At 37.3% G+C, this 22778-nt stretch overlaps 1 protein-coding gene across 4 annotated transcripts in view; it reads left to right on the top strand.

Annotated features, from left to right (window-relative positions):
• Positions 1 to 22778, top strand: part of COL12A1 (collagen type XII alpha 1 chain) — a 113980-nt gene that overhangs the window by 25738 nt on the left and 65464 nt on the right. For 2 of the 4 annotated variants that reach the window (XM_034647820.1, XM_019806202.2), the window contains exons 13-23: positions 739 to 1011; positions 9727 to 9999; positions 15090 to 15356; positions 15822 to 16014; positions 16888 to 17009; positions 18777 to 18926; positions 19008 to 19127; positions 19221 to 19385; positions 19914 to 20060; positions 21667 to 21806; positions 22346 to 22475. In XM_034647820.1, the coding sequence (XP_034503711.1) occupies positions 739 to 1011; positions 9727 to 9999; positions 15090 to 15356; positions 15822 to 16014; positions 16888 to 17009; positions 18777 to 18926; positions 19008 to 19127; positions 19221 to 19385; positions 19914 to 20060; positions 21667 to 21806; positions 22346 to 22475 (1980 nt within the window). The remainder of the gene's footprint in view (positions 1 to 738; positions 1012 to 9726; positions 10000 to 15089; positions 15357 to 15821; positions 16015 to 16887; positions 17010 to 18776; positions 18927 to 19007; positions 19128 to 19220; positions 19386 to 19913; positions 20061 to 21666; positions 21807 to 22345; positions 22476 to 22778) is intronic. The other 2 variants (XM_034647821.1, XM_034647822.1) reach the window with 2 other exon arrangements.

Below are 22778 nucleotides of genomic sequence, written 5' to 3'. Positions count from 1 at the left end.
TCTAGAGTAAAAGTGGCTAGCTGTTGTGTGCCCAGTGGAGAGTATCTGGGCTTGTTCCAAAGGTTGGGTGACTTGCAACCCTTCAGAGATGACATGACCACTCCACCAGAAAAGTCATGAAATGCTAAAAATCGTAGTTGTAAAGGGTTAGTTAGCCCCTGAGTTTTACCCAAGGCAAGGCCTCCCTTGGGCTGTTTCCTCTCTTTTTTTCTAGGGATAGCATTTGGTCATTTATTATTTTTATCACATCAGTGTATTTCCTGGCCATTACGTTTAGAAGTTCATAGCATTATGCCAATAAATCCTTTTTACTGAGGCTTTCTTGGAGGCGTTGAAACCTACATTGCGATACTAATCAACATATTTACAATTTGTAGCGCTTTGTTCCACTTTCGGAGAAGAGATTGTAGTTTTTAATGTCAAAGATAGTAACACAAAAGATACTAACCTGTGTAAACACAGAAGAGGAATTGGATGACTTTTGCTTTGTTTCTATGAACACATAAGGCCCAGTTTAGAAATGTTGAAGCTCTGTTGGCTTGTCAACAGTTACAATTGCTGCAGTATCTCTCAGGATAGAAATTTGATGCAGCATGCGCGCACACGCACACGCACGCACACACGCATGCACATGCACACACGCACGCACACGCACACACGCAGACACAAAGCGACAAAGTGTTTTTGAAGTCATTTTATTAAACAATGAATTTCAATGTTGTTGTTTTTTTAATGAAGTTAGAGGGAACCCAAGAGACTTAAGAGTTTCTGACCCTACAACATCAACTATGAAATTATCTTGGACCGGGGCACCGGGGAAAGTGAAACAGTATCTCGTCACGTACGTCCCAGCGGCAGGGGGTGAAACTCAAGAGGTCACTGTGAGAGGACATACGACCAGTACTGTGCTGAGAGGATTAAACGAAGGGACACAGTACTCCTTATCGGTGACGGCCTTGTATGCATCTGGGGCCGGAGATGCCCTTCATGGTGAAGGAACGACACTCGAAGGTAATTACTGTCATGTTTCATAGAAATCCCTGAGTTGATTTGTGATTGCATTTAGGAAGCTGAAAATGTTTGCAGAGAATCAAATCTAGAAATGTGCTATCCTTTCTCTTCAAAAGAATTTGTATTGAAAAGTAAGCAGCTACAAAACTGTGTCTTATTCAGAGATGTAGAATGTAAGCAACTGTAAAAAATTAAATTTGATCAGGAAGAGGTGTACTGGGGAGCTGAGTGCATAAGAAGGCCATAGAACTAGTTTCCTAATGCCATGGGCTGGGTAAGTGGAGAATAGGAGTGTGACAGTCGGAGTAAGAAGCGACCTTGGGAAACACGTGTGGATGAAAAGAATTTGGGTTGCCCACGGTAACACAGCAGTTTCCATCACTTAGGAGCAGACAGAACACTTGCAGACTCAGAGGCTCTTCTCATTCACCATGCATAAAACTAATGAAGCATCGAACTTTGCATCGGAATCCGGGGATGTACTGTATGGTGACTAACATAATATAATATATAAAAAAAAAAAAAACAAAAACCATTTAGCTTGATTAATGTGAGGATCCATGTTTCTGCTTTGTTTGTTTTCTAAATGACCTCTAAAATTCAGTTCTGTGTTAGAAGTTTGAAGTTCGTGCAGTATTTAGCAAGAACCGCCAACAAGACTGGGGCTATGTCCTTTGTCCTCCAGACTTAATTGTCAGTGGGCTTCATATTTCTTAGAATCTTTGGAAATATAATGGCAGCTTCCATTTAACTCACTGCAACTACAAAGTAAGTTGTGTAAGAGAGAGAAAGCCACAATAAGAATGTTGTGATATTAAAAAAAAGTATCAGTGATGGTTACGATAATGTGTCAGTACTGTAGTTGGGGGCCTAAATGGGAAATCAGGATTGATTCCTTCTTGTTATCACCATCTTTTATATGACCTATTTAACATATTTATAGGAAGAAAATGAATCTGAAGTATCTTTTGTGATGTTAAGTCACAGTGAGTTTAGGTAAAATGTCTGTCAAATTTGGAGGATCCTGGAGTTTGGAGGTTTGTAGATGTTGTAATTAATAGGGACAAGACCCACAGGAGGCAGTTTCATTAAAACTGCAAGATTAGTCAAAAATTAAAAACAAATAGCCAAAAAATATTTTAATCAATCTATCTCTGACAGTAATCAGGAGTTTAATTCTAATAGTCCATGAAATTTATTTTTAAAAGAGGACTTAAATGAAAGATTAAATACCAGTGTGTAAAATACTGATTACTAGAAGAGTCCTGGTTTGACTGCTTAGCCATGTGACCTTGCAATGGCTCCTTAACCCCTCTGAGCCTCAGTTTACCCATCTGTAAAGAGGGCATGATCATTTCTTCCCCTGCATCCCAGATTTACTGTGGAGATCAAATGGGACACTGTAAGTGAAACTTTCTGGGAACTGTAAAACATTATACGTATATAAAAATTCATCAGGAGGAAATGACATTCACTTTAGAATTGATATCTAAAAATATGGCTTTTGTAAGTATTTCAGAGATATTGATTAGCTACACTAAAGTTTTGAAAATAATAAGAGGTGGAAATGGAAATTGCCTTAATTACAGACACCTAATCCGAACAGTAAAGCATGTGATCTTTGTATCTGGAGCAACATCCAGAATTTCTGACAAGTTTGTTCTTCTGTTTTGACCTTTTGAAGTTCTCTTTCTCTTGTGCTTCCCAAAGGCTTTCAACATAGATTGTTTGTAGTATTTTTTTTAAGGATAAACTTTTGAGCTTTTGTTTTTTCCGGAATAATTGTAGATTATTCGTGTTTGTGAAAATTTCTCCCTCGTAAGGAATATCTTGGAAATATTTTAATAGTTTTGCTTCTTCTTGTACCTTTTAACCTTCCGATATTTTTCTGCATTTTCTTACTTTAAAAAATATATTCATAGTCAGAATTTTCTTGGGGTTAAAAAATTAGGCATTTTTGCTAAGAATGATATATTAATCTTTAGGAAACAAAACACACATTTTAATTTAACAGCAAACACATTCTAATAGGCTTTGATTTTCCTGGGCCAGGTGTATGGCTAAACTGTTTCTAATTTTATAGCTTTGTACGAGTAGTATAGAAAATCTACCAGCTTGTATGCATGTGTGAGTGTGTGTCCATCGTGCGTGAGCACGCGCGNAGAAAATCTACCAGCTTGTATGCATGTGTGAGTGTGTGTCCATCGTGCGCGAGCACGCGCACACACACACACACTCACATTTAATCAGAAATTACCTCCAAGGGAGATACATGGGTAGTAAAATAAATCTTAAAAATTACTGCTCTTCATTTCCTGAGACGGAGGGAAGCGAGATGATTAACTATAGTTAATTGATAACTAAGTGGTAATAATACATTTTTTCCCCATTTACACCAAAGCTCTTTACTACAGTGAAGGATTACATAAGATGCTGCCAGCCTGATTTTATGAACATATTTATCCCCTCGCATTATGTGTGGTAAACTTGACAAATATGTGAAAGCATAGCTGTGACTAAATTAAAATAGTAGAAGATCTTTGCCCCTGGTTATTCCATTTCATTTTATTGTGTTAACTCAGCCAAATCCACATACCATATACAGGAACAGGATATGATGGTAAATGCAGGGAATGGAAAGCCAGAAACAGAGCCAGGCAACCGCTTTTGAGGGCTGCTGTTTTTCTAATCTGTTTTTCTCTTGGGAGAGAAGGTGGTAAGAGCAGACCTTGAAGGAATGTTTCTTCCATCCAGAGGCATGGCTCAGGTGGCAGGCGCATTCTGTAGGTTGAAAATTGTATAGATCGCCTCAAGTGCATTCTATTCAAATCAAAAAATATAAAAAAATATTTAGTGTGGTCTGCAACCATCCCTAAATTGAATCTGTTTCCTAGTTTGTTGAAATGTAGCCAATGATCAGAAAATCCCCCTGTGCCTGGAAGAGAGATTTATTAGCATTGGCATGGAGGAAGTTGATGGTTTGTGCTAGTACTGTATGAAATAGAATCACAAAGACAGTGCTTATTACTATTTCAGATCCAAACTTTAGAGGNGGTTTATTTTTTTTTTCCCCCCCCCCCCCCGTTGTTGTTGTCAAAATAGATTTAACGTAATTACTAAAGGACTGTTGTACATGTAAGTGTACTTTAGGTCGTGATAGAACTTTTAGTTGTCACTGTTAGTGTGTAGAGAGAGGAATACCTGCTCTTATAAACTTTGAAATGAATAATGCCCATTTTAATTCCGAGATTTACCACAAATGAATGAAAATTTCAGTTTGGGAATAATATGGTTCTTTTTGTTTTTGACTATTGGTTTTTGGCTATGGAAAAGATGACTTTTCAAAAATTTCCTTTGTTTCAGTTGCTATAGCAACCTGCCAATGTCTTAGACACGGACAGCTTCCTGTACATCAAACCAAGTTCACTCAGCTGACATTTTGTTCCAATGAGGTTTTTAGCACATCACAGGAATTCCTCTGCATGATGTTGAGTAACATGGGGCCTCTCCAAGACAGACTAAATAAGGTCTCTGTTTCCCTAGATTTACTACTATCTCATAATTTGAAAAAATCATACATTCTGGGTATCACAACGCTGAGGTTTCCAGGGAATTTTAGCACAATTACCAAACAGCAATTCATATTTCCTTTCCTGTGCATTAATGGCTCATCGGAGAAATATCTAAATCACATTGGAGATATAACAATTACGGAAGAAATCTCATACAGGCTTTGAGGTTGAAGGGTGATTTAATTGTTAAGAGGTTTTCAAGAACTATGTGTTGCTTAATGTCGTTGTTGCTTATCAATAGTGAACTTTGTACTTTGGAATGGTGGCTCTGATTCATTGGGGTTGTAAATCAAGTGTGTTTCCACATAAACGTGGAAGCAGGTTTTCTGTATTCTGCTGTGGAAAATTGGATGACTTTTGAGCTGAGCTCTAACGGAAAAGACAAATTGATTTAGAAGAGGATTTACATTACATTTTCAATTTAACTTCTATTTTTGAAAGTGGTATGTGAAACTCAATGAAAGCCGACTGGAACAATTTATACAGTTTCATTTCATTATGATTAATTTTTCAGTTATCATCATTGGCTAATTTGTGTTATAATTATATTTGAATTGGATGATGATTTGCTTTTCAGAGAGCAAATGGAAAAGGGCTAAGGAAATGTAGGAAAGTTACTTAAATGAGGCATTAGTTCTTTGGCCTTGTATGTGGAAAAAAGTGGAAATCAACCCCTTGTGGATGTTCAGATCATGAGAAATGCACCTGTCTAAATTACTTCCCACAGTAGAAGCTCAGAGACGCATACAAGCAGGCATGAGAAAAATGCCTTTTGAATATACCTAAATATGGTTTATAATCAGAGCAGAAATGCTGAGTATCAAAATTTCAAAACACTGATAAATTTTGTGTGTTTAAACGTATGACAGAAAAGAATGCTATTCCTTATAACTATACTGGTACTATACTGGGGAGAATAGAGTAACTGGGAAAACTACTGAGAAGGATAAAGTTGAAGGCACACCATCATTATAGAAGAGGACTTATTTGAAAAGACTGCCAGAAACTCCCTTACAGAAATAAAAGTAATATAGAAAGCATAGGCATATACCCCAGAACAGCAGAAAACAGGTACCGTGAGATTAATTATTATTGAAAACAATGCCACTTACGTGAAATCCTGAACAAACTGAAACATCATAAAAAAAAATTTATAAGTCTTGGGGCAGAGCAAAAAGAGGAACTTGAGGAAGTTGGAAGCCTTTGCTAGAGCAGAAGTGGATCCAGGTTCTGGGTAGCATAGTGACAAAGGGGCAAAAAGACTACTGGATTTGGTTCCTATTCACTGGACCTGTGTATGGCTTTCCCTGTTGAGATACAGTAATGCCTCCTGCAGAAAGGCTATAGGTTTGTCTTCTGACATCTTTCCTTTCTCATTCCTCTCTCTTTCCTTTTCCTTCCCAGATTCACTAAAAAGAGACTCCCAAACCCAGTCTAAGCAAACCAGGCCAAATAATCTCTTCCTGTGTTATGGATGTTCAAAGTTCCTTAGATTGAGGACAAAACCTACAATTCAGTATTTTAACCCAAAGCAAATGCCTGGCTAGATAACACTTGAATTGAACTTCATTCACAGGAGAATGTGATCAACTCTTGAATAAGAAGCATGTGTTGAGAGCCATTTCCTTTTGAAACAGGATGAAGGGAAGGAGAGAGCAGTGAACATCCCATGTGTGTTATGGGATGGAAAGGATGTGATGAGAAGATCTGATCAACTTCTCAGTTCTCTGAGGGTCAGCCTTGAGACAGTCTACTACCTACAGGGCAATTCGTCGGGTGTGGTCATAAATCCACATAATGTATAAACCAACAGATCGTCCCATACAGCATCCCTGGGCCCAACGATTTTGATCAGTTTGCCCTCACCACACCTGTCTTTATTTTGAAGGAGCCTCATTTCAGAGTGAAAGCAAGCTTGAGGGTTTCTTCCTGCACTGACCAACCACATCTTCCAAATAAATGCCTCCCTAAGGCCTCAGAGAGAAATACCAGAAAGAAGGGGAAAGAAAGAAATTAGAAAAGAATAAAGAATTGTAGGGGACTAAGAAAAAAGAATTGTAGGGGGAGGAGAATAATAGAGATTTTTTAAAAAAGATTTTATTTATTTGTCAGAAAGAGAGAGAGCACAAGCAGGGGGAGCGGCAGCCAAAGGGATAAGGAGGCTCCCCACTGAGCAAGGAGCTGGACGTGGGACTTGATCCAGGGACTCTGGGATCATGATCTGAGCAAAAGACAGATGCTTAACAGACTGACCCACCCAGGAGTCCCAAGAATAATAGAGATTTAAAAGATTTTTTTTAGGAAGTATCAGTGCTTAGGTGTATCTCCAGATATTCCAATTTATATGATTTGGGCAGGGCCCACTCTTTGGCATCCCAGGTGATTCTGTGCATCCTATCAAATCTGGTCCCTTTATTTTGCCCCAGGGCCCTAGGAGGTGACAGAGCCTGCTGGTGGCCTGCTCAGCTGGTTGCACACCAGGTCTTAAGACCAGCTTGGCCACTTCACAGCCTGCCGATTTTATCACAGGGTGCAATTCAATTGCTTCATTTTTTTGTAATCCAATATTTGTCCAAGCCAAGATTCCATTTAAAAAATATTTTTTAAAGGGTTATAGGTCTGATAAAATTTACTTGTCATGAGTACATCATATTCTCAAAATTCTTGGGTGTAATGCAGCAGCTAGAATTCCAAACCCTCTAGCTTTTTGGAGAAAAATAGTTTACCAATGTGTTTGACAATGGTATAAACTTAATATTTAGGAATATTCTTAGCAAACCGACTGACGTATAAGAAGCTTATTGAAGAAGTTTATCTTTTCAATCTTGGCCTCTGGCTGGAGATGCCTTTCTTCTTTCTTTGGATTCCATATTTCTTTGTTACTAACATGGAATGTTGCAATGTCAGTGTCTGTAGATAACGCCTTTGGGTGTCACAGGCAATTCTATAATTTTTTGAGGATAGTTTTCTGTAATTGAGAATTTACTCAGTGCTTATTGGAATTAGTGTTTTCATGCCATTAATTAGAACTTAAGAGTGTTTTTTAGTTAGTATAACATTAGTACTTTAAAAAAGTGCTTTTACTGACTCTTTTTGGGACACTGATAAACCTTGCAAACGTCTTTATTGCAATTTCACCAGTATTTTGTTCCAGCTTTACAGGTTCTGAACAGTGTTAAAACAGTTGATTAAAATCCATGGGAATGCATGTCTAGTGAACTAGGCTCCTTTTGTTTGTAGCCCAGAAATATCTTTGTGAATGTATTTTTGCTTCAACCACAATTCTTTTCCTATTATTTTCTCACAGTGGAATCATTAGCCTGTGTTTGTGAGATTGATGTCTGTTGTCATGGTAATAAATAATGTCGCAAACTCAGTGCTATACGAAGTAGGGAGGAAAACGGGCTGAGAAACACAACCTTGGAGCAGATGAGAAGCTGAAATTATTGTTTGTAAACTACTCCAGTGTTAATTTGGAAGATAATTCCCACAGTCTAGCTAATTTACTCATCTTATACTTTTTTGGAATATCATCAATGCCATTTTTAGCTCATTTAAGTTCATTCACTTTCAAGTACAACGATTTTACAATGGCTGCAATTCCTAACTGCAATTTAGGCAATTTAGAAGGGGCCCATGTGGAAAAAAAAGGTGTACATCAAGCAAAGGAAACGTGCTGCACATTTAAATCTTAGAGACCAGTTGCTGGGATATCAATGATCTAAACAAAATAAGACACAAAAAACAATTAAACTAGATGAAAGGATCTAGTGGGCATTTAAGTAGCCAGTACAGTAAAAGAAGGCCTTCAAGTGAGAATTAGCCTGAAGTACTGAGGGAACAAAGTCAGTATGTTCTTGAAAATAAGTATTCTTGGTTTCAGTGAAATATGTAGCTAATTTCCCTCCAGAGATGAGATGTCCTGTCAGCAGTTACAGTTATTTATAATGGAGTTAGAATTTTCCATTTGTGCTTGGGGTCTGGTAGGATGCCCAGCTCCTGTTTTATTTATTTTTCCCTTTAAATTCTACAATATGATAGGTTTCTGTCTACCCAGATTTCTTTTCTTTTCTTTTTTTTAACTTATTGTTATCTTTACTCTTTGTGTTGAAATTTAGCTGTTTAATTATGAGTATTTTTAAGGTATTCATTTTTACTCTTTGATTCAAGTAAAGTAATAGTCTTCAAAAATCTTGTAACAGCATTATATATCATTTGCTTGAATTTACAACGATTACTGGTGAAATGTATGCTGTAGAAGCAGATAGTTTTATATTTATGTCATGCTGTGGCATAAACCCTAGTAAAGGTAGCCAGTATAAAGTGACCTGTGTATTTATCTTACATTTAAATTATGGAAAGTGAGGCTTTCATTGGAAGACATCTGTGCTTCCTATTAAGTTGAGGTTTCCATATTTTTCCATTTGGGTTGTATTTTTTTTTTTTAATTGAAAGAGCCAAAATTTAGTAGCAGACATTTTCGATCAGCTAGAACAAGTGGCGTGTTTTATTTTGATGACTAATCGCTTTTGAGTTTCCAGAAGAATTGGTGGTTTTCAGTTTCATTAGAGTTAAGCTATATTGGAAGTTTGCACTTCTGCTTTTAAATTGCATGAGCAAAGAGAGTTTTCACCAAAAAATGATGCTGGAATTAATTTTTGCAAGTGATACGAAATTGTTGAAGTTATCAAAGATCATACCTTGAAACTGAGCTTGTTTAAATTACATCAGAGGAAAAAAGATGGTAAAGAAATAAAGATCTTTGTGAACAATGGGCTGTATCATAAAGCAGACTGACATAGGGTAGGATTTGGGGATTTCGGTGCCTTTTTTCCCTTGGAGAACACATTTTTTAGGCACGTACTCTTTCATGTTTGGATGGCATCCTTGTCCTGAAGGGCCTTACAACCTGACTGAACATGTGGGGGCCAGGGTGATATGCGGGAATCAGAAAGGATCCTAAAGTTTTATTCCATCAATCTGCTCCACTGACAGAACAGGACAGACAGCTCAGAAAGAAGAAATGGGCAACTTTAGCCAAACTGAGTTTGAATCCAGCAAGTTAGAATGTCCACCAGGATGAAGGAATATTTACTTCTTTAGTACACATTGAAAAATCATTCCCCTGTAATTTTTATTCTAGAACGTGGTTCACCTACGGATTTCGTTACTAAAGATATCACTGACACATCAATTGGGGCATATTGGACATCTGCTCCAGGAATGGTTCGAGGTTACAGGGTCTCATGGAAATCGCTCTATGATGATATTGAGACTGGAGAGAAAAGTCTTCCCGGAGATGCAATTCACACTGTGATAGAAAATCTGCAGCCAGAGACCAAATACAAGGTTTCAGTCTTTGCAGTTTACAGCAGTGGAGAAGGAGAACCTTTAAATGGAGAAGCCACAACTGAATGTAGGTAACATCACGAGTGTGTTTGGCTCTGTGTTGGGGCTACCTAATAGCTGTCAGCTCAAGTGACAGTTTAATCACTTGCCTTTATTTTTCGTTATATGATAAATGGGGATGAAAAATTAAGACCTTTAAAGACTGTGGTTTAAATTCAGGTTGGTTTAGTTCCCTTTGTATAAAAATTATACCACATTTTGAAATATTGAATCCCATCCAACTACCTGTATTTGTCCCTCTCTGTCTTTTTTCCCTGATAGGATGGTCAACTAGATAAGAAACTCAACTAGTGCAAAGTTCAGAGCCGTGGAGACAAAGAGAATGAAGGCTCATTTATAGTTGTATGACTTTGGGCAAATTACTTAACCTTCTTTGAGTCTCTGTTTCCTTATCTGTAGATTGCAGTCTCAGAGTTGTCTTGAGGATTAAATGAAATAACAATGTGCAGAGCACCAGGAATAGTGCCTAGCCACTTAGAGTTGCTTGATACATGAGAGTGGCTGTTGAGACTGATTATTATATACCCAAGACCAATCCTAGAGACTTCACTTTATCCCTCTTGTATTTGGTAAGGTTAAATCGAAAATCCCCTCAATGTTCTGGTGGCTCAGATTTACCTTAATGGCATTAATATTCTTTCTGGTGAATAATTTTGAATGAAAAAATAAATTTTGAATTTATTATCAGCTGGTTGGTGAAAAATGCACCAACATTCCTTAATTCACTTCCCTAAGAAGCCGTTTGTTAAGTATAGGCATTTCTAAGCATTTATAGGAGAAAAGTTTATTCCTTTTGTTCTGGGAGGGTTTAGGAAAAGGGGAAAGAATGGGCTATTCTTGCATTTCCTTTTATTAGAAAGAAATGGAGGGATTGAGGGATTTTTCTCGTAGAGGAGGGGACAGGAAAGTGCCATGAGCAATTTCAGATAAGCCCCATATCCTGATTTTCAGTTGTCCTTAAATTAAAGTCTTTTGGCCTGAGTTGTCTGAAGAACTCATCTCTCTTTTTAATCACTGGCAAACTCAGTAGGATGTATCTAAATTTAAAATTGTGTCAAAATTTACCAGATTAAAAAAAGTCAGAGTCCTTTTTGGAAATTTAAATATGTGAAAAGCCCTATTTCTCAGATATTCACATGATTGGTTTCCATGGTAGTAAATGAAATCTCGTGTCTGAATATATTGGTTGGTGTAATTTAAGAATCTGGCAGAAATTCATCTCTGTTTCTGGCAGAGATTTATTTGTTGTAAAGAGAAATCATGATACAAACTAGGCCAGATATGACACATTTAGCTAAATTTATCTGTAGGAGTAAAGATACAGCTCATGTGGTTGAGCAATTATGAAAGTATATTATTTAGAGGGAAGATTTTTCAAAAATTCTCCTCCATTGTGTGTTCTTCCAAAAAGAGCGGTCTTCAGATATTTATTTGGGATTCAAAATCTCCGCAGGGGATATGTTTTAGCCAAAAGCAAATATGTTAGTAGAAATCCTAAATAAACTTTCATCTCTAAGAAGCTAAGACTCTAAGAAATCGTCAGTATTTCTTGGCTAATTGATTGATTTAAAGGTAAGTGAACAGAAAGGCCTCTTTTGAACTAGAAACAGACTAGGTAGGAATGAAATGTACATTTTTTTTCGAGTTTTATTTTTATGCAAACTGCTCAAACGTCTAAGCAGATAAGAGAGAAGGCAAGAAACTTCCTTTGTGCTACTACCATTTTGTTGAATTTTACTTTGCTTTCTTTGTGGGAAGTAAAGCAGTTTATAAAGTGCTTGAGAAATCTGAGTCAGATGTGGTATTTAGGTAGTGGATGAATCCTAAAGTACGGATAACTGGGCAGAGCCACTAGGTCATGCTCTTAGAGTTTCTTATAGATTTCCAAGGGGACATTTTGGAAGTATTTTCAGGATTGCTTTTACCTAAAATTCAGCAATATGGTGTGCGGACTGTTGATACGATGAAAACCATGGATTGTGGCTAGAAAGCCAGCAGATGGGAACCTTTCTATTGGACCTCGAGTCTATGGCAGCTGGTTTAGCAGAGGTGCAGTGGGTGTTGGAAAGCATCTCGTGAGAGTTTCCAAAACGTGAAAAGAACTTACAATGTGACTGTTGAAGCATTTTATAGCGTGTAGCAAATCTATCAGTGAAGTGAAAAATCTTGCTTTTTACTCATGGGATGCCAATGTAGCTTTTTATTTCTCCCTGAAATCCAAAGTTTTCCATTAAAACTAGGGTAAGATATGTTGTACCTTATGCTTACAGTGCTGCTTTTAAGATTTTCTTTTTAGCACTGATTCGAAGCAGTTTGCTTCTGATGTGCTTGATGTAGTTTTTTTCATGCTGCTTGTGTTTGGGGTTCATTGAGCTTCTTGGATCTGTGCGTTTATAGTTTTATAAAATTTGAAAATATGTAGATCATTATTTTTTTCAAATACTTTATTTATTATACACCCACTCTCTTTAGGTACTCCAATTATACATGTATGTTAGTCTATTTGAACCTATCACACAGCTTACTATTGTGCTGTTCAGTTTTTCAATCCTTGTGTTTCATTTCAGATAGTTTCCATTATCATGTTAGCAGTTTCACTAATGTTTCTTTTTGCAATTTTGAATCTGCTGTCAGTACCATCCTGTGTATCTTTCATCTCAGACATTGTATTTTCCATCTCTAGAGGTTCGGTTTGAGTCTTTAATTTTATATGTTCTGTGTCTTTACTTAACATGCCTACTATTTCTTCTGCCATTATCAACATCTGGGATATAGTTATCATAGCTGTTTAACTGTCCTTTTTGAAGAATTATGTCCTATATGTCATTTCTGGTTCTGTTTCTATATATTTGATTTTTCTTCTTCTTATGGGGTGGTGTCTTATCTCCAACTGCCATAACAAAGCACCATGTACTGATGGCTTAAGCAACAGAAATTTATTTTCTCACATTTCTAGAGTTTGGAAGTCCAAGATCAAACTTCTGGCAGAATTTGATTTCTGGTGAGAACTCTGCTCCTGACTTGCAGATGGCCATCTTCTCACTATGTCCTCACATGGCCTTTCCTCCTCTCTGCATGTGGGTGGAGGAGGGGGGAGGGGACGAGAGTATGCTCTGTGTCTCCTTTTCATTTTATGAGGATTTCAACCCCATCAGATTTAGTACTGTACTCTTATGACCTTATTTAACCCTGATTACCTCCCTAAGGTCCCATTGCCAAATACTATTGCATTAGAGGTTAAGGCTTTAACAAATGAATTTTGAGGAGACACAGTCATTCAGTCTATAACATAAGTCATATTTTTTTCCTTCATTGCATGCCTGGTATTTTTATTAGATGCCAGACTTTGCGGATTTTACTTTGCTGGGTGCCAGATATTTTTACACTCTTATAAATATCCAATATCCTTAAGCTTTGCTCTGGGATTCAGTCAAGTTACTTGGAAGTAGTTTAATTTTTCTCAGGCTTTCATGTAAGTTGTGTTAGAACTAGAGCAGAGGATCCTTTAGTTTAGGGATAACTTTACCCCATTAGTGGGGCGTTACTGGGGACCTGCATGAACTCTAGGAATTAATTGTTCCTCTGCTCCTTTTGGATGGTTCTTTCTCTAGTTTTGGGTAGTTTCCTCTTACATATGCACTGATTAGTACCGGGCTGAGAACTCCAGGAGGACCTCTTGCAGATTTTTGGAGCTTTTCCCTCTGCTACACCATCTCTTCTTCAGTACTCTGCTCTGCAATTCTAGATGCCTTGGACTCCCCTGACTCACAGAACCATCTCCTCAATTAAGTGAGATCACCAGGCTCCATCTGGTTGCTCTCTTTCTGGACTGGGGCTGGAAATTATCTCTAAGCAATAAGCCAGGACAATTGTAAATCTTGCTCTCATTCCTTTCTATCTCTCAGGGATCACTGTCCTATATGGCCTGATGTCCTATGTTTGAAAAATGTTGTTCAATGTATACATTTAGTTTATTCAGATTTTTTAGTTGTTCAAGTGGTCCTTGCCTATTTGAACATGAAAATTCCTCATAGGATTAAGAAGCGTTCTTTGCAACATTTCCTTCAGTTTAGTGTCTTTGTATAGAAAATGCTTATGACCTTTGCATGTTAAGATTATTGAACCGAGGGGTGCCTGGGTGGCTCAGTCGTTAAGCGTCTGCCTTTGGCTCAGGGCGTGATCCCAGAGTCCTGGGATCGAGCCCCACATCGGGCTCCTCTGCCGGGAGCGTGCTTCTTCCTCTCCCACTCCCCCTGCTTGTGTTCCCTCTCTCTCTGGCTGTCTCACTCTCTGTCAAATAAATAAATAAAATCTTTAAGAAAAAAAAGATTATTGAACTGAGTGAAATACTTTTGCTTATAAACTCTATGTGAAAGAAAAGAGATGTGTGTTGGCTATTTGTGGATGTGGGATGATCTGTTTCTGATACAATTATTGATAATTGTGAGATATTAGTATACATTATTTAACAAATAATATTGATTATATATTTATGAAACACTTTTTATAGATAGCATTTCCTAAAGCACTCAGTGTATACCAATGTATCTTTAGGGCCCTTGAGATATATTTATGTGTTAGAGTTTCCTATTCTCTTGTGTTCATAGTTTTACATGTCCATGGCAGTCAGAAAGAATAGTGTTAACGATAGTCAACTCTGGCTAGTCATTTATCGACTGTACCCTTTTCTGAAAAGACCCAAGTAGTATTTCTGACCCTAAATTCATGATTTTTAGTATTCTCCACAGCATGATTGCCACAGGAATTATTTACAGCTGGAGATATAATAAAAATTCTAAAAGCTCATCTCCGGAAATGGATGTTTTCTTTACTAAAGTCTCTAGAATGCAAAAGGAAATCCGTGCAATAAGAACTTCCATTTTTTAGTTATTAGCTAGATAAAGAGAAAACATCTTACCGTGATCTCACTGAGATTAGGTTCACACGCCATGATGAATTTATGAGAGATCAAATGCTAAGCAAGAGCACAGTACACATATTTAAGAAACCACAGTTTCTTTGCACATAAATGGGAAAGTAGACATGTGTATTTTCTTTCAACATAGTATACATTGTAATCTTCCTTTTATCTCACAGTATCTCAGGATTCAAAAATCTTGAAAGTGGATGAAGAAACAGAAAACACAATGAGAGTTACCTGGAAACCGGCCCCCGGGAAAGTCATCAACTACCGGGTTGTGTATCGCCCCCGTGGGAGTGGGAGACAAATGGTTGCCAAAGTGCCACCCACAGTCACCTCAACAGTGTTAAAGCGACTTCAACCCCAGACTACGTATGACATCACAGTTCTCCCAATGTATAAGACAGGAGAAGGAAAGCTTAGGCAAGGATCAGGAACGACAGGTATAAAATAACTAATTTTTTTTGCGGGGGGAAGAGGGTAATATTTTAAAGGAAGGCTTTCATGAATCTACTTTATTTGTAAATGTCTAAAATTAATTCTGTAATAAGTTAAATTGTAATAATTAGATAAGATGCCTAATTAGCATTCTATTTTTACCACTCTACTTCCTGGTAAAATGATTCTACATATTAATGTTCTAATGTTAATCTAATCTTCTCAATTGTGAGAATTATTTATATGTCCACTTGGGTAGCACTTCGTTATCAGGGTTTTTATTGGGTATTATATCTTGTGCTACCTGACTGAACTGTTTTTATAAATATAAAATTTGAAGTGTGATGTATGTGATGATTCCCATGTATATCACTTAGATATTTCTAATTCAATTTCTTATTGTAGGGGAGAATAAAAAACCCAAAGCTTAGTCTTATGGATAATATTTAAAGATCTTTTTATCCTTACAGCTTCTCGATTTAAGTCGCCCAGAAACCTCAAAACGTCGGACCCAACCATGTCAAGCTTCCGAGTGACTTGGGAGCCTGCTCCTGGGGAAGTAAAGGGTTATAAAGTCACGTTCCACCCCACAGGGGATGACAGAAGACTGGGGGAGCTAGTGGTTGGACCATATGACAATACAGTTGTTTTGGAGGAACTTAGGTAGGAATGAACTGTATTCAGTTTTTGTTAAAAGATTGAATAATTTATGGAAATTAGTAGGCCTCCCACAGATAATCACTTATGTGTCTGTTTGCTGGCAGAGGGTTTAGAATCAGCAGAAGTTGTTCTCTTATTCTTGGACTTGCTGAAGTTGAGGTTAGGAGTCAGAGGCTAGCAGAAGTTTTTGTAATGTTTTAATGATTTTTGTTATTAAGTGATCAGGAATGGCATTTTTTCAGTAACATCCTGCTTTTTAAAAATTAATGTCCATATTATACGATTTCACCAAAGGCAGCTTGTCCTTAGCCAGACCCGTGGAAGCGTGGGGGTTCTTGTGCCTTCTGGAAAGGCCCAGGTGACTCACGCTGAGATGCTGAGTATGAATCCCCTTCCAGGGTGGGCCATGGGACAGAGAAGCAGGACTTTGTGCTCGGTGCCAGCTGGCAGGATTTGGGACAGGGTGGGCTGATTAAAGGTCTCGCTTGAGGCTGTGCAGTGGAAAACAAGGAAGTTTGAGTTTGAACAGCACCCTACATTCATTGCAGTAGGAAGAATGGACTACTGTGGATTGCCTTTTGGGAAATTTGTTTGTCTCAATCATTCATTCAGCAGTACTGAAATCTATATAAACGCTCACTATTTACTTTTATCAGATTAGACAGGATGAAATGTACGGAGCCCACTATGTGCCAGGCACTTTATGTTACCTTGCAAATACAACGTTTAAATTATTTTCTTAAAGCCCATTGTTTAAAAGCAGTATGTTATAACGTGCTTTAAGTGAATGTAAATCAAGATGAATGTCTTTAATAAAGCCAAATATGCTACCACTTGAGCCAGTACACGTACAGACTATACATTTTAACATTTCAGGGCAGGTACCACCTATAAAGTAAATGTTTTTGGAATGTTTGATGGAGGAGAGAGTTCGCCACTTATTGGACAAGAAATGACAACCCTTTCTGACACAACTGTAATGCCGATTTTATCCTCTGGTAAGAAATTGAGTTACATTGCCCTAGGAAATCTTAATATTATGAAACTATTTCAAATGTGAACTGTTAGGTTAATCACACAGTGAAAGGCAGCTATAAACATTTTATACTAAAATGTATTTAAATAATTTACATGCCTAAAAACATATCTTCAAACATCCAGCTAAGCATGTCTTTTACAGTATTTTTTTAAGGCCTGTTTTGTCAACATTGAGTTGGTTACGTAGTACTATATTATTTAAAGATGAGTTTTTGCAGTGGGTAGGTAATATAAATTTCCTCTCCTTTTAATGACTAAAATGCAATTTTATTTTGTTAATGTGGCTGCAGAAATGATTTACTTGGGCTGAGCAAGTAGAGTTGGGTTATATAAGTAGGTGGACAGCCATGACTGGGGAAACAACATGGTAAAATAAACCTTTAGATTTTCCTGCTCCTGCCACAATCATAGCTTCGATGTGCCCGATGCTAGTTCTGAACGTTCTTAGAGGTGGAAGGGGTGGATAGAATTTACTTCCCAATATTTTCCAGCATTTGCTAAGAAAGAGTAGATCTGGGCAGGGTAGGGAAAGGCTTGCAAAGGCTTAGGTGTTTGGAGTAGTATCTGGGAGTCCTCAGTCCTGATGGAGTGTACTGTCCGCGAAGGACACCTTTGTAGTGTGATAAGCATCATTTAATTTTTCTCAGTGAGCTTTTAAAAACAGTATAAAGATCAGATGCTAAGATGGCAAGAAGTTGGGAAAGTCATGGCTGGTAACGTAAGCTCTCGGAAAAGGGCATTTAAAAAATATGGATTTGGATAAAATAAAGTGTCAAATCCTGTTTTGCATGAATGCTCTGTTGTTTCTGTTATGATGATATTAACTGACTTATATTTTTATTTTGTAGCTTGTGCACTGAGGATATTGGGATTTTTCTCTCTTTCCAAAGCACCCTAGCTTTGTATCAGTGTTTGTCCTTGTTGTCTCTACAGCTCTCAATTTGTATATTTGTTTGCATACTTCTTCTAAACTGTCTTCCTTCTTTCTTGGTTTTTTAAATGTGCAGACTTCACCATCTGTATATACCTGATTGTTATACATAGTAGCTGATAAAGTTAAGCAGCTAACAACTCAATAATATAATAGCTATCAGGTTTTAAAACAAGGTATCTTTATTTCAAAAAGGCCTAATTTTAAGAGTCATGTGTCTAGTCCTTCATGATATATGTAATAATTACCCAGAAGCTTAGTTATTTTAGAAGATGTTTTTAGCTCACTAAAATCTTTCTTAGTTCACACATTTTATCAGTTCATTTCATACTTGTCTGCTAATGACTATTACAGCTTATGGAAAAATGCAGCATCTAATCTTTAGATCACATTAAAATTTTATTAAAATTATGAATGCCTTACAGTTAGATGGCTGTACATTCTCATTCATTTATTTCAGCTCTTGGGTTTGTAAGCCCATTCACATTTACAATGATGGTTTAATTTAAGTCTCCAGGGTCTATGACTGTGGCCAGGAAATATAGTCAAAGATGAAGGGAAGACTTGCCATAGAAATAATCATTGGAGGAATTGGTGATTCTCATGAATGTTATTTGAGGTTAATAAATCATTTGGACATATGTTCAGAGTCTTGACCTCCAAGTCACAAAGCTAAGCTACAGAACTGAAGCAGCTAGGCAACACTGAGCATCCAGGGATGGCAGAGGCATGGCTAGGAAGTAACCCTGTAAGAATTTGCTCCTGACCTTGTCCTGTCTCATGATTGCCATGTCAGGAATGGAGTGTCTCACCAGAGCAGAAGCAGACATTGTGTTGCTGGTGGATGGATCATGGAGCATTGGCCGGGCAAATTTTAGAACCGTGAGGAGTTTCATCTCTCGCATTGTGGAAATCTTTGAGATTGGTCCCAAAAGAGTACAGATTGGTAGGTCTGGCAATATTGAAGACCTTTAGACATTTTAATCACGCTCTTTTATATATGCTAATGCCACTGATGTTATTTTAGCCCTTGCTCAGTATAGTGGGGACCCCAGAACAGAGTGGCAGCTAAATGCTCACAGAGACAAGAAGAGCTTGTTGCAAGCTGTGGCAAACTTACCATACAAAGGAGGCAATACTCTCACAGGTGAGTAAGGATGATGTGGTGTGCTTTTAGCTTTTGTTTTTGGTCAGAACTGGTGGCTGAGTAATCATGTGACTGGTTCTCTTTTAAACATAGGCATGGCTTTGAATTTCATTCGTCAACAGAGCTTCAAGACCCAAGCTGGCATGAGGCCTCGAGCTCGAAAAATTGGTGTTCTCATCACGGATGGAAAATCACAAGATGATGTTGAGGCACCTTCAAAGAAGCTCAAGGATGAGGGTGTGGAGCTGTTTGCTATTGGTAAGCACTCAAAAGGCTAACGGCGCCCTGGGGGTTACAAAAGCTGAGGATATTTTTGTAGTTAAAAATAGTTTTTGAAGCACAAAAAACAAACAAACATATTTTCCCTATCACATAATTTATCAAAATGATATGCCAAGAAGTTAACTCGTTTTCTTCTTTTCCCCTCATAATGGGACAGAAGTACACGGCTTCTTGGAAGACAGTAATGGATCAAGAGGACAAGTGTGCTATTAATAGGATTCAGGAAAATTCCTGTTTGGTTTTCCATGGCACCATGTTTATTTTTGATAGCCATTATTTTACTTTGCAGAAAAAACACTTGACAGACTTTTTGGTGGGAAATTGGTGCTAGAAGCTTTTAGAAGAAGCTAATTCAGAATAGCCTTTAGTTTATATTATTTTTTCTTTGTTTCTATTTTGTAACTATAGATAATCATTTTATTATTGAGGAAAATCACATGTATGTTCTACTTAACATTGAAAATTCAAATGCTTTTAATTTGAATATGTCCTTTTTTCCCCAAGGTATTAAAAATGCTGATGAAGATGAATTAAAGATGATTGCAACAGATCCTGATGACACCCATGCATACAACGTGGCAGATTTTGAATCACTCTCTAAGATCGTAGATGACCTCACCATTAACTTGTGTAACAGCGTCAAAGGTCCAGGTAAGATTAGCCCAGGGTTTCTCACCCTTAGCACTGTTGATATTTGGGGCAGATCATACTTTTTGGGATGGGGGAAGGGAACACTTTAGTGTCTTGGGAAATGTTTAGCAGCATCCCTTGGCTCTGCCCACTGGATGTTGGTGGCATCCCCTGAGTTGGGACAACTAAAAATATCTTCAAATGTTGCCAAATATCTGCTGGGGAAAATAATGCCCTCAGTTGAGAATCATTAGTTTAGCCCCTGATTTTTTCTCTGATTTGTTTCTGATGGCAGTAAACTAGAAATGGCTTTAGTTTATTTGAAGATAAACAAATAATGTGGTAGAAATCGTTCATATGCTTTGGGTACCGAGTACATATTTATTTGACTTTTTCTTCTTGAGTTTTTCTCCCCAAACATTTACAGATTTTCTTTTTGGATTTTGAACAACAGACTGACCTTTTCCCTGGAGAAATAAACGAGCCAGGAAGCCAGAACTGTAGGCTTCTGGCTCTGGATTAGCTGAGAGAGTTGTAGTTTTATTTAGTTGGAGAGGACTTTGAGTGGGATGAAAACATCTTTTATCTGTTTTCCTTTACTTTTTTTTTTATCAACTATGTAATAGTTGCATTCATTCTAGTTTCCCAGACAGTAAAATTGCTTGATAATTTTGTAGGCTTGATTATGACCCAACTATAATAAAGGTTAGAGTACTAAGAATGGAAATGCTTTCCGCAGCTTTACAAAGACAGTTGAAAGAGTTTTTATGAGATTGATTGCCATGCTAATGAAGTCATTGGATTAATTCTCCCTAATATAATATAATATAATATAATATAATATAATATAATATAATATATAATAAACTATAAAATATGGACATCTTTTTAATGGTCATAGTGAGCTTAGTATTTCTATTTTCATTGATGTTAATTCTAGACATTGTTCTGTAGTCATTCTCTTGTTCATTGGTCATTTCACTTTATCTACCCACAGAGAGCACAATCACAGGCAATAGCATATTCCCAAATTTCAAAAGACTTGGTTGTTTTTCTTCTTTCATAAGAAAGTGGCTAGCTTCTCTTACCACTGAACTAGTCCCCATAGGGGAACTAAACATAAATAAGAAACCAATTCCGTTCTCACAGAGCATAACCTATAGTTAAGGAGATAAGACGTGATGAGTATAAATAATCAAATGATAACAAGGGCAGTGAACTTGGGTGGTACCAACAGTGATAGAGACAATGGAATTTCCAGGACCCAAATCCTTCTTCAATAATTATATGTATAAGATTAGAGACAGCACTAAGTATTCAAGGATGATGCAGAGGTTTTTGAGTTAGGCGACTGGTAAACTGGTGCCATAAGGAAGGGTGGGATCAAGTTTTAATGAAAGACAATGAGCCCAGGCTTGAATCTTCTGGGACTGAAGAATCCTTTGCCTCCCCATTCAGGGAGGTTTTATGAGCAATGGGACTCTAGACTGTTATATTGTATATCAGTATATCAGGATGTGTATACAAGTTTGAAATATGAGATGTAATACTATTTTAATCTAATTTCAAATTTCATCACCTTGCTATAATAATGAAAAAAGCGTATGTATTTTATTTCCATGTGTAGGTGACTTGGAAGCACCTTCTAACCTAGTTATTTCTGAGCGAACCCATCGTTCTCTTAGAGTGAGCTGGACACCTCCTTCTGACAGTGTGGATAGGTATAAGGTGGAATACTACCCAGTTTCTGGAGGGAAACGGCAAGAAGTGAGTAGGCAACACCTACAACCCACTTCATCCTGAGAGTGATATTGAGTCCTTCACATGAGGGCTCAGAAAATGTTGGGTGGGGAGCAGGAAGGATGTAGAGTGGGGCAGAACTGAGTCAGCATTGGTGCTTTCTAGTCCTTGCTAGGCAAGCACTTTCATTTGGGCTTAATTAAAGGATAAGAGCTTTGCTTAAATTCTTATGGTTCTACAAATTGCAGAATATCAATATGGTTTTTAATTAAAGGATGCTTGATTTATTTGTGAATTTATATTAAAGTCATAGAGTTGGAAGGAAACATTAAAGATGATCTAGTTTTACCCACTCATTTTACAAATAAGGAAACAACAGCTGGGAGAATAAATTATATGAATTGTCTAAGATCTCATTGTAATCTGGTAATTTCCAAAAACAAAAGACAATGGCCTCACCGAAATATAATTTTTAAGTTCATTGTAGTTAACTACTTTGTAATTATACTAGAAAAGAGGGAAGCAATTACAACATAGTTTATTATTTTTAAAATTTTTCCCCCTAGTTTTATGTGAGCCGACTGGAAAGTAGCACAGTACTGAAAGATCTGAAGCCTGAAACCGAGTATGTTGTTAATGTGTATTCTGTGGTGGAAGATGAATATAGTGAACCTCTGAAGGGCACAGAAAAAACCTGTAAGTCAGATTAAAAAAAAATCCTCTCCTTATTATCTTTTTTAAGATAAACAGGTGGCATTCCATGTGGGCTTTTGGCAGCCTTCCAAATCATTCCTTTATTCAATACCCATTCAACAAACATTACGAAGCATGTTCTTCATACAGGTGCTCAGTAAACACTCAACTGCTCTTACTGGCTGTTCTTGCCATCATGGGACCCCACTGATGGAATGGGTAGTCATGGCCATAGATAACTTAGAGGGAAACTTTCCTTTCATAGAGTTACTTACTTCTTAAGAAAGATATGCGGGGAGTGGGACT

Source organism: Ailuropoda melanoleuca, chromosome 19, assembly GCF_002007445.2.
Source record: "Ailuropoda melanoleuca isolate Jingjing chromosome 19, ASM200744v2, whole genome shotgun sequence".
Taxonomy (NCBI): domain Eukaryota; kingdom Metazoa; phylum Chordata; class Mammalia; order Carnivora; family Ursidae; genus Ailuropoda; species Ailuropoda melanoleuca.
Note: the sequence above shows the minus strand (reverse complement) of the source record. Positions and strands in the feature narration are given on the sequence as shown.